We start from the raw sequence: 12,574 nt of genomic DNA on the forward strand, positions 1-12,574 counted from the left end.
ACATCTTGAATGTATAGTATCCTGATAGTTGCTGCAATTTTCCTTCTGTCTAAAGAAGGGTAAATACATCTTCTTTTAAAGACCTCTCCAGATGTGTGGGGTTTTTTGGGTTTTTTTAGTTTCTCTTTTTTTAAATACAGTAGACGAAGGAGGAGTAATTGGTAGGGGAATCATTTACCCTCTAGCAACTTGCGTGTTCCAGCAAGCTTTCCTTCCTAACACCCTTTAATAGTGTTTTCAACTAAAAGATGTTGGAATAATGGCCAGTTTCAGTGGTGTTGCAAGATCACTGTTATTTAATCATATTGCTACGGTAACCTCAATGGTTGTATCAGCAGCTTTATTGTTTTAGAATGGTTTATGCAGCTCTAAGTAGATGTGACTTGCCAAAAAATATTTGAAGGTATTAGAAGGGCTTTGCATTTATTACTTTTCAGGTAGCTGCTGGTATGAAATATGTGTGAAAATGTTGAGGATAAGAAACATAGTTTAGTTTAGACTTCTTCCCCCTCCAAATTTTTGCCCTATTGGAGGAAGACTGATATTGTAAATGATTGCAAGTGCATCTCTGCACTCTGATACTCTGAACTTCTGGGTTTTGTGGGAACGATGAGAATTTTGGTGAGGTGCTAATTAACTGGGATTGTAAATGCAGAATAAAACCACAGCTGAACAGCAGTGTATGATTTCCTCTTTTGTGGCAAATTTCCAAAGAAAATAAATTCATTGGAACAAATATGATCTTCGTGGACTAATTATGATAATTCCGTTGTGTTGCAGAGCATAGCTGCTGTGCTTTCAAAAATAACAACGACCAATATTGCTGCATTGATTGTTGGATTAACATGTGTGGGTCTATTGTTAATTGGCAAGGAAATCAATCTCCGGTTTAAGAAGAAGCTCCCAGTTCCTATTCCTATGGAGATCATTGTGGTAAGCCAGTTGTGGAATTCTATAGTTAAATTGCATAACTGTTCTAAAGCTGTAGGAACGATCTCATTTTCTATCAAGTCTTACTGAGCTCTAGAGTAACTTCTGTTGAACATAATTCATTTGAGGCTTGATCCACTTGAAGGTTTGGATGCTTATAAGGTTAGGGACTGATGTGCCCAAGTTTTAGGTGTGAAGTCCCAAAGAAGAATTGAAAACCCCATTAAACACCCACAGTCCCCTATAGCAATGGGTAGGTGAAGATTTGCTGTAAAACCCACTCTGTCCTGGAGTTTCGGCACCTGAATGAGTCTCTGCTAGAGATGCCTCAGAGTGGCATTTCCCACTTGGAGTCTAAGAGCTCAAAACTTCCTCCTGAAGGAAGGTTGTTATGGTTTGGCTGCGGCCGGCAACAAAAAGTGCCACGCGGCCGCCCCTCCCCCCGCCGGGGTGCGGAGGAGAATGGAAAGAAATAGGCAGAAACTGGTGGGTCGGGATAAGGGGAGTTTAACAGAACAGCAAACAGAGGGAACAGTAACGACAATGATACAGATAAGGAGAATACACAACACAAAATAGCAGAATGCAGAGCTGCTCTCACCACCCCCCACCACTGCGTGCTCCCAAGCCGCGAGAGAGTTCCTGCCGCTCAGCTCCCCCCCCACCGGAACCCAGCATGAGGGCACATGGTATGGAATACCCTGCTCTGTTTGGCCAGGTGGGGTCAGCCCGCCTGGCTGTGCCCCTTCCTGGATTCCAGTGAAAACTAACCCTGTCCTGGCCGAACCCAGGACAAAGGTGCTTACAGACACCTATTTGAGAGGTTCTGCAGGGCTTGCTTGCTTTCTGAAATGCAGTGGTAGAAAGAAGAACAGGAACCAGTGGGACTTAGTATTTAACCTTCCTTTCTCTCTTTCTGAGACTGATAAGTGGTTGCAGCATTGATTCTGTTTCAAATGACTACTCTAAAATACATGGATAAAGCAGACTATGTTAATACACACAAAGGCACTATCTCAGACAACCTTTCACCATTAAAAGCAGTTGGATTTAAAAATGAGATTTTAGATAACTAGAGCTCTCAAACAGCCTGCACAAAATCAGATCTGAGAAAGGGTATAACTGAAGGTGTGAGTACAATCTAGATAGATGGAACAAAGAAAAGGGATGCTGCTGAGGGATGACGGAGGTAGTATAAGAGGGTATTGTTTGATAGTAAGGCAATAGCAAAGCGGTCTTACACCTGTTCCTTTCACTGCTGCTGTACCAGTTCTGTATACAGATAACATACAGGTTATGCACATGACAATATGGCAGTGCAGACATCCTTGGCTTGTCCTAACATTTCATTTCACAGTACGTTATTCTGCCTGGGCATGGCTCAGGCAAAGGGAATTTGAGTGATTCAGATCATACCATAGTATGTTCCATGTAACTGTTCCTGAGATAACTTTGTAAAATCAGTAGGGGTTGAAGATGAGGGAGGGAAAATCATGGAACTTCCTCCTTTTAATAGGCTTTACCCCCTCAACCTTAGGAAACTATTTGACAAATAAATGTAATCCCTTGTGTATATTATTAATAATCAGCTAACTGTTACTAGTTCTTCAGGTGGCTTTATCTCTTTCTAGCTGATGTTTACGGATGTGTTTGTGGATTTTCAGGTAATTATTGGCACAGGAGTTTCAGCTGGAATGAATCTGCGTGAGTCATACGGAGTCGATGTTGTTGGGAATATTCCTCAAGGGTAGGGATGATAAATTATTATTCAAACTATAGCTTTTCTATATGGCATGTAGCATTTATTATAGTAATCTGTAAATATTTATTTCATCTCCAAGGTTACGTCCACCAACAGTTCCTGACATTCAGCTCATGCGAGCAGTATTTGTGGATGCAATAGCAATAGCAATAGTTGGATTTTCAATGGCTGTATCAATGGCCAAGATCTTTGCCCTTAAACATGGTTACACCATTGATGGTAATCAGGTAAAAGTATTTGAGTTCTTTGTTGAAAATTCTCAGTAGCACCTTTGTTTCATTGTTAAAGCAGAATGGGATATTGGACAAAAAAGAGTTTCTTTCATAGTGGAATCAGGTCAGGTTGTTGACAGCCTACACATTTAAATGCCAGGAATTACTGTAAGTTCTTCTTCCGTTCCGCGTTATAATAACCAGTATCACTTCTAACTTCGTTTTTGGGAACTTGCTTCTGTTAGACTTGGACATATGAGTGAATGTTAATTGTTGGGACAGACATTACTTAGCCTACTGTCCTGATGGGCAGCTACATTATCTGTACTTTCTGTAATAAAGCGAAGCATATAGTTCGTATGTGATAAATACAGTGCCTTATGTGTCAAAGAACTATTTTCTAAGGCTTAGAAATCCCAATTACATTTTATACTTTCTTTTTGTTCCCACCCATTGCAAATAGGCAGCTCATAATTTTCTGGGGCAATAGTTGGCCCTGTCCATAGTTAGCATTCTGATCGTGGTTTGAGTGATAAAGGCTGTGGTTAGAGACTCTCTAAAACTAAATCAATATACCAGCCTCACCTACTCTGTCTTTCCTGTGCAATTTAGAATCAATATTGTAATTGAATTATTGGTTGGTACCATTGTGGTGTTAAGGGAGACAGAGTTCACATGCTGTAACGCATTTCCTAGAGCAGGCATCTGACACGGTGCAGATCAGCTGTTCTCCCTTCCCACAGTGGCTGTCTTCCTCTGAGAGTAAATGGAGTTTAAATGACTTTTACCTACAGAGTCTTACATTTGGTCAGATGAATCTCATCCTTCATATCATTGTTTTCTGTTACCTGAAGAGAGAAGACGACAAATGCATAGCTGAATGAATAGAATTAGCTCTATTTGCATTGGTTAAAGTAATGATCGCTGACCTGAGTTAAGCATCTAGATCTTTGCCTCAGGAGGTGCCAGATGCTACGTCAGCTGGATGTTAAACTGTAGAACTACCTGTATAAGAAGCAGTGCATGCTGAGTGTTTGAATGAGTCAAAAAATGATTGTACAAATGCAAAGAGAAAAACTCATTGAGAACCATTGAAAACGTGTAACTCACATCAACTCAGTTACAAATAGCAGGATGCAGAGTAATCTAGGGAGGCTTCATTACAAGCAAATACTTCCTTAGGCATCAGAAACACAGTACTGAGGTAGACTGAGCTTTGATCTCGCTCGTGATAATGGTTCTCATGTGGGGTCTTCCTGATAAAGCAGTGAACACGCATTGTTTTTTTCATGTACAGCAATGGATTACCACCATGGAAACACAGCCGAGGCTGCTTTTGGTTCGAGTAGTATGAAACGGATAGTTTAGAGTGGGAAGCAGAGAACAGTGTTTGTATGAGAAACCATTTTCCATGTATATTCCGTGTTGAAATTCAAGTTATCCCCAAGTTGAAAAAATCCTTAAAACAATCCATGTTTTCATTCATTTTAGTTTTCTAAAATGTCTGACTCATTACTATAATGTTTAAGGATGGGAAATGTCTCCAGCATTTCATCAGATAGTTTATTTAACAGATGATTTAATATGCATCAGCTTGCGCATGTGTAAGAACCACAAGTACAAAGTACAATAAGGCTTATTTTCTACAATAAGGTTGCTAGAAAGCACTCTGAAAAAGAGCTGGTGGTTAATATGTATGGATAGCTGCAGCTTCATACAGTTGCTAGCTATAACTATCTTCTCTGTTGCTCTGTTGTTTGACACAGGAACTTATTGCCTTGGGAATATGCAACTCTGTAGGGTCATTTTTCCGAAGCTTTTCAGTCACTTGCTCAATGTCTCGGAGTCTTGTTCAGGAAAGCACCGGTGGGAAAACTCAGGTTTGTAAAGCCACATTTTGAGCCAAACAAAGTAGTTCTTTTTGGAGCTCCAAAGCTGAAGTCTGAAGCTTCACTAGATTGCTAGATGCCTCTGCCTAGGCCAGAATTAATAACTGGGGTATCCCAAGTTCCAGTCTAGGTTGCGCTAGGATAGAAGGCTGCACAACAGTCAAAATGGATGAACTGAGTGGGAGGAATCAAAACCCACTTGAACAACCAGCCTCGTGGAAAGCACAAGAGGGGTTAGCTAATCAGTAATACTGCCCTTTGGGGGCACTTCTTAAGAGTCTGACATCATTTCTGGCTCCTTTTGTTCAGATTGCAGGTGCACTCTCTTCAGTTATGGTTCTGTTGGTACTTGTGGCTATTGGATACCTCTTTGAACCACTTCCACAGGTAAAGACGTTTTGCCTGTTAGGCATCGCATTGTCAGTGAACAGAGGCCAGTGAATACTGCTTAAAATAGAGATTGTGGAATCATTACTAGGAAAACACAAGCCTTGATCCTGAAACTTTTAAATATTCTATGGATTTTTGCTGTAAGTTAGACTAGCAATTAATAGTATTTTGAAGGATCCGGCATGCTTTTTTTTGTTGTTGTTTTTAATATGGGACATTCTGGACTCTGTCTTTAGAATGTTAAAATGATACCTTCAAACAGTTCCTCTTTGCAGCATGGGAATTCAGGGAAGAGGTTAAAAAGCTACTTTCTTTTAAAGTAACAGTTTAGCTGGGAAAGGGTTGGGGCTAGGTGTTGGCTCAGCGTAATGAGTTGGGTTTGCTGCAGTTTTACTTATTTCTATAAAAATACATTTACATGTATAAATATATTCTCACTTGAAAAAAAGCTTAGTTCTGGGGCGTACATAGGGTGATATTCAATTCCTGGGGTTTTTTTACAGGAGATGTACCTTGGGTTATGCTCATATGACACTTGCACGAAATGTTGCAGTAGATCACAGAGAACCGTGAATTTGAGATATAGCTTAGCTGCTTCAGCCATTACAGGCACTGTAATTGCATGGAGCTCAGGAATATGGGATTTCTCTTGCCAGGAAAGAGTAAATCAAACTGTATTGCCATTTCTGCTGCTCCAGTAAAAGCATATCTCCACTGACTACTTGAAAAGTTGTTTTTTTACATGGAACATCTGTTCAGTAGACTTATATCAGTTGTACAAAGCACAGAAATATGGTTATTTGTGATGCTTTGAAGTTTTTATTTGGCACTAGGTTTATTTTGCTTCTGAAAATTGTTTTTGTGTAATATTCCTAGACAGTGCTAGCTGCAATTGTCATGGTGAACCTGAAAGGAATGTTTAAACAGTTTGGAGACATCATGCACTTCTGGAGAACCAGTAAGATTGAATTGGTGAGCAATACACAGCTCAGTGCGTGTATTTTGCTATATTAAATTTGTCATTCCTCTTCTTCCTAACTCCCAGAACAGGGTAGAAACTTATCAAGGAGTTAGAAATTGGTGTTGCATTGCAGATGAACATAAGACATGGAGCTGTAAGTACCCTAGGAGAGTCATCTGTTGCAAACAAAATGTTTTTGTTGTTTTTCAACAAACTGTAACTTGGGTCAGAAATTGTTCAGTTGCAGTAAAAGTAAAGCTGTGGGAATGTCTGAGAAGAATTTGAAATACAGAGTAACAAAGAAAACTACTGGAAAGTATTTGCCAGCTTTTAAGACAAACCAAAAACCTGGCTGGAGTGGGCCAGAGCTAAGAGTGTATCGCAAAGAACGATTTGGTGTTATTTTTCTACTGGATAAACTGGCTAATGGAAGTAAGTGAGAGCTGCTTGCAGGCCTTGCATATTTCTTTTTTTATCGTAAGGTATTTGGAGTCTGATGGTAACACAGGTTTCCTGGGAGAACAAGACTGAAGACGTTAATTAATATGTGACAATTTGTCAGATGTTATGTTAGTGTGCCTTGAGCTTTTGTGCACTTCTGAAAGGTTAAGGCAATGACAGTCTGCTTTCATGATGGATTACATTATAGCCTGTTCCTGAACAGGAGCGATACATGAGTTTTGAGGCTGAATTATGCTATTGTTTTTGCTGTTAACAGAAAAGGATGCATAATAATTCTTCTTTGTTTTAGGCCATCTGGGTGGTAGCTTTTGTGGCTTCTCTTTTCCTGGGACTAGACTATGGTTTACTTACTGCAGTAGCATTTGCAATGATAACCGTTATTTACAGAACACAAAGGTCAGATTTCTTCTTTATCAAAATTAGTGTTTGCTGATTTTCTGTGTGGTTTTGTTTGTTTAAGGGGTGCAAATAAGCAGAAAACCTTTCGACCCTCTTCAGATGCATTCAGTATAGAATCTGCTTCATAATGTAGGCCATGCCCTGTGGCTCTCATCCAGGGTTCACGTTTTATTTTTCTGAGGACAGAATTTCTAGAGGGCGTGAAACTTGCAATTTCAACAATAAACAGAAGACTTTTGATTTCTTATATTGGTTAATCTTCTTGTTTGCTTTTTTTTAATGCCTAGAGTTCAGAAATTCAAATTTGCTTGATTCTAGTTTCAGTAAATGATTACATTATGTGTACACTAATTGTCACAGTCAAGCAGAAGTTGTGTTAGGTTATGACCAGATTAATTTTTAGGTATTTTGTAAGAAAGTTCTAATTCATTAGAAAATTGTGCCTGCCCTTCTAGTTTTTCAAATCAATTCTCCTCTCCCCCCTTTCAAAGTGACAAAGTTTTTACTGTGAAGCTTTCCAGGTCTACAGCAAAATTATTTCTTGCGTGTGTGGATAAGACTGTTATGTGAGGCTTCTAGGCTCAAGGTCTGGGATATCTGGGTGGAAAACATATAAAAGTGTTGGTTTCAGTCTGCATTGGTATGAAACTAAATTCTGAGATTTCCACTCTGTATAAATTTTTCTGCCCTGTGTATGTGGTTTTGTTCTTGCAAATGGAACAGTAACATACTTTGCTGTCACACTGCTTGTGAGTTGGGAGTACTCATCTTCTAGGGCATTGTCCTGGGACCAGAGTGGCTCTCTGAAATTGCAGCATGTTTTCTGCCAGTATGAATTTCCATATTTGCAACATAGTCAATGGAGTTGCACCAGTTCACACCAAAGAGAATTTCCCCTCTACCTTTGCGTGCTTTGACCTGTGCTTTGCAGAAAATGACAACATTGCAGTGCAAATTTTCTAAATTGGTTTTGCACTGACAGAAGCAAACTTGCCTAGTCACCAAATGGCCCCTTTATTATGTTCCTGCTATAAAGTGCCCACTGCATTTGACCGCATTTCAATCTGTATTGAATACTGACTTTTCCACTTTGTAAGTGATAATACTGAAACATTTGCTTCCATTTCTCTCTAGCCCTCAATACAGAATCCTTGGTCAGATTCCTGACACTGATATCTACTGTGGCGTGGAAGAGTACGAAGAGGTAGGAGTGTATTCTTCTGCATTGAAGAGTTTTGTGGAGTGGAGCAAAGACAACTGTGGCAATTTGCTGCTTAGCCCCACCATGCTGCACATATAGTGCTGTCTGCCTGGCATTCACCTCTGTGGAAGGGGAGAAAAATAAATTTTGTTTTAGTAGTAAAAGCTATTTTGTTCAAAATGCTGTCTTTTTGTACTGCATGTACATTTGACCAGGAGGTGATCAAAAGTAACATTTATACTAGTTCCATTGTACTAGCTTGTACAGAATGGTGAGGTTTACAGGAATACCACTGCTAAACCTGCTATGTACACAAGTGCGTACAAGGCCACCTGCTTTACTTGTGTGGCAGTATTGCAGGAAATCCATGAAACCCAGGTCCTAAACTGATCTGTTCTTCAGAATTGCACAAACTGTACAAAATGGCATCTCCCTGCCTCCACTTATCCCCTGCTTATTCAATATACAGGATTAATGGCGCAGTTGCTCGCCATGCACTTAGCTTTTTATAAATGCCATTTTGTTCAACCAGAAGTTGGTGAAAGCAGTACATTTTGTCAATATAATGGATAAAAACATGCTGTATTTATTCACAAACAGCAACTACAGTTTTCTGCGCTCTCTGCCATGTTCTCAGACATGGTGCTGTGAAGGCTAAATCTGCCTTTACTAAGGAACCAGTCTGTAAAAACCCATGTGAAAAGATGATGCTGTAATCTGGATACATTCTCTCACCAGCAGTTCTGCTTAGAATGTGACAGAAAGCAAAAGTATATGTGGGCATGTTTATAGCTGTGTGCAAAGAAGAGGAGACGCCATGTTTGTTACCCTGAATGCAGTTAGCATTTCCTCCACTTGTATAAAGGCGGGGTTGGCAGCATATGGCAGGCTGGATCTCTGCTGCTGGCCACGTCATGTGCATGTAGAATGTCAGAGCGAGGCCTCTTTAGAGATGGCTTCATTTAAAGTAGAGGGAAGAAGTGATATCGAGACCTTTCTGGAGGCCTGTTTAAAACCAAAGATTTGAAAGAGGAGACAAGAAAGAAAAAGAAAGAAAGAGAGAGAAAGAAGTTATGGCTGTGGAAAGGGAGGCTAAAAGGAAGCATTCCTAGATCTGCATGATTTCCTAATGTTAATACCAGCTGCGTATAGCAACATCAGAGAACTGCAAATGTTTAATTCCTTTTTACGGCTGTACATTTCATTGTTACAAAGAAGGAGAAATGTTACATGGCATTGCTCGTGTACAACATTACTGGGAAAGGTGGAAGTTCTGATCTTTTGATTGGCTTTGCTCACAACAGTGCTGACCTTCTTTGTTTGACAGATGCTGATAGCCATTCAGGGTTGGCTGTTGGGCTGCATGTTCATGTGTCTTGTGATCACACAGGTGCTTTTCTTCTAGTGCAGGCAATATTTAACTGTGCATATCCAATATTCTTTTCCTTAGGTTAAAGAATGTCCTGGAATAAAAATATTTCAAGCTAACACATCACTTTATTTTGCGAATAGTGAGTCATATACAAGTGCACTGAAGAAGAAGGTGAGTAAAGCAAATTTTTTAATGTTTGTGTCATGAAAATTCAAACTGGCTTCTGAAATATGCTCATCTTTCAGTCTGTTTAGTGTAGCCCCTAGCACAGTGTTTCTCAGCCTGTGGCTCCTGGTGATCAGTAAAATACAAGAAGGTGACGCTCCAGCCAACTGCAAATCATCTTAGGAAGCAACAATATGGTGGGAGGGAATACAGGGAAAGTGTAGCTTAATACTGCCAGCTTGTGAATGGGAAGTCTGGGGCTTGCAGAGCCCAAACTGGTCAAACACGTTTTTTTTTCAGAAGGAAATAAGTAGTTGCTGAACTGAAAACAAAATGTCTGGGAGTAAAAGCATCCTTCTTGGGTGACAAACTTCACTGGAATGTAAGACCGTGGAATACTGTGGGCGTTTAATGTCTCTCGTGAGCAACAAATTACCTGCACACAGAGTATGCCTTCCCTCATGTCTAACCCGTGTTTGACTGGGTGGGAATGGCAATAACAGAACTAGCTAAGGGCAGAGCTGCCTGACCCGGTAGCAATTGCACCCTTACTAACTTCTGAAAAATTTTTCTGTAGCTCCCATGCCGAGTCTTACAGAAAACAGGTGGGTGGTACTTATCTTCGCAAAGCAAGTGGTATTAGTGATTTATGTCCAAATGCACTTCTCTGCCCTTTGCTCTCTGCACTCGAATCAGCATTTGGTTGGAACATGGCGCACACTGATTTCAAGAAAAGAATGTGATGCATCTCTTCCTCATCTTGTTAACATGGTGCTTGCCAAGATTATTCCTTCTTACTTTATGCTGTCCTCACCTCCACCAAGAGAAGCTGAACAATGCAGGCTTGCATTTTAAATTTATGACAGTGATGAATTCAGTGTCAATTATACTGCAGTGCTGTCCTAACAAGTTGAAATCTCCTCTCATCATGCTTTCTTTTCATGACAGACTGGAGTTGACCCTTGTGCCATATTAGCAGCAAGGAGAAAAGCCAGGAAGAGGCATGCCCGGGAAAAAAAGGCGGCAGCTGAACTCGGAAAGAAAGCTGTATTGAAACTAGTGAATTCTTCTGTAAATATTTACCTCTGCTTTATCAGCTAACATGCTGCTTTCTGGTGTTACCATTCTTGTTTATACAAGGCACAGAGCACTACTCGGGTAGAAAGGCTTAGGGAGGAAGCACTGTGCAGCATGGAGAGGCTGCTGAGGGAACAGTATTAAGGATCAGAGGCTCTCGGCTGGATTGGATAATTGTGTTGAACCTGATTACATTCAGGTAGCACATAGCAGAGCAGAGCCTTTCCACACTGTCATACTGTCTCAGTGGTGGTGTTGGCAGACAGTAGAGGGATCCTACCTCTGCCCCTCCCCACACACTTGGAATAATCACGCAGAAATAGAATATAATGGAATGAATTCACATTAGCAGCCCCTGTAAAAAGAAGGTGCCATCTGCACTGCTGATCCTGGCCTGGTTAATGGAGGCAGGTACATCGAGAGGGGTTGTCTGAAGCATGCTTGTGCTTTTGTGCGTGTTTACATTCACCCCGATGGTGGGAGCTGCTGTGTGCTTTTTACCATGGGAAAGCAACCAGCTGCCTAACTGAAGAGCCCGACTGCCGTTGCTTCTTTTGAATAGACAGGCCTTGACAGGATCAGCAGGGACAGGGCAAGGAAGTGGAGTGAAAACATATGAACAGGCGTTGGTGTTTGAAGGAGATGGGTAATTCACTCCTAAGATAACAGCTTTAAGCTGCTTGTATGTGACTGTAGAAAGGCTGGGCATAAGAGCATAAACCTTGATACACGTAAGATATGGAAGTATGTGTGCATGTAAAGGCAGTTTCTGTAATGGTTAGGAGCTGGATGCCTTTTAAAGGCTGAAGGAAGAGATGAGTTTGGGGAGGAAGGGGATCTACACTGAAAAAGCATTGGCTGTCATTAAACTTCATCTGTCTTCTCTCCTAGACTAATGACGTGGAAGCAAGTGTAAAACATGAGATAGCAAATGATGACTTAACTGTAAATGGAAAATTTGCATCTGCGGATGCTGGTGTGCAAGACATGTCTCTTGATGAGTGCAAACATTTTGTGGAGGCCAAAACAAACATCCACTCTTTAATTCTGGATTTCACCCCAGTGAACTTTGTGGATTCAGTTGGAGCAAAAACATTAAAATCAGTAAGTAGGGCTTTTTCCCCCAGAAAAAAAACATAGGAGACTTGTGAGATACCTAGTAGGGAACCTTGTCAGCATGAGGCACAAATGCTGGCTCAAATCCAATCCCGTATCTCACCTAATCACAGTTTTAATTCTGTAGCTCTGTAAGTTTCAGCTAACTACTGGGGAATGCGGACTGTGGAGCTTTCGCAGTAATTGGCTTACATCTTCCAGAACTGCGATGTGTGCGATGACATACCTGCGCTTCAACTTCTGTTTAACTCTGTTGCAGGTTATAAAAGAATACAAAGAAGTTGATGTCTGTGTCTGTATCGCCAGCTGTAGTGGTGAGTTGAGGTATTGGGGGGAGGGGTTTTGTGAGCTTCATGGGAGAGACTGTGTTTTATCTCTTTCCCTCTGACCCTGAATTTTCTGCTGCCAGGTGCCTCAGTAGTATTAGCATTTTCTTCACTTTCCATAAAACTGGATTAAAACTGGATTTGAGGGAAACCAAGCCCATCTGCATTGGAGCCTTCACTTTAGTGAAGGTAGAGCACTGACATAGTGTTCTGTGAGGACCAGATCCTGCTCCCATTTATTCCAGCTGGCAAATTGTAAATGCCACACCAAACTGTGTATCTTGAAATTGTTGTAATAAGGAGAAAAGCCTG

The 12,574-nt window shown here is 40.8% G+C and overlaps 1 protein-coding gene across 2 annotated transcripts in view; it reads left to right on the forward strand.

Moving 5' to 3' along the window:
- SLC26A5 (solute carrier family 26 member 5) overlaps positions 1–12,574 on the forward strand; it is a 37,219-nt gene that overhangs the window by 22,559 nt on the left and 2,086 nt on the right. For both annotated transcript variants that reach the window (XM_075429594.1, XM_075429595.1), the window contains 12 exons: positions 781–933; positions 2,595–2,677; positions 2,772–2,919; positions 4,671–4,784; positions 5,103–5,180; positions 6,060–6,155; positions 6,896–7,002; positions 8,140–8,209; positions 9,657–9,749; positions 10,692–10,814; positions 11,712–11,924; positions 12,196–12,250. In XM_075429594.1, coding sequence (XP_075285709.1) covers positions 781–933; positions 2,595–2,677; positions 2,772–2,919; positions 4,671–4,784; positions 5,103–5,180; positions 6,060–6,155; positions 6,896–7,002; positions 8,140–8,209; positions 9,657–9,749; positions 10,692–10,814; positions 11,712–11,924; positions 12,196–12,250 — 1,333 coding nt within the window. The remainder of the gene's footprint in view (positions 1–780; positions 934–2,594; positions 2,678–2,771; positions 2,920–4,670; positions 4,785–5,102; positions 5,181–6,059; positions 6,156–6,895; positions 7,003–8,139; positions 8,210–9,656; positions 9,750–10,691; positions 10,815–11,711; positions 11,925–12,195; positions 12,251–12,574) is intronic.

Source organism: Opisthocomus hoazin, chromosome 8, assembly GCF_030867145.1.
Source record: "Opisthocomus hoazin isolate bOpiHoa1 chromosome 8, bOpiHoa1.hap1, whole genome shotgun sequence".
Lineage (NCBI taxonomy): Eukaryota > Metazoa > Chordata > Aves > Opisthocomiformes > Opisthocomidae > Opisthocomus > Opisthocomus hoazin.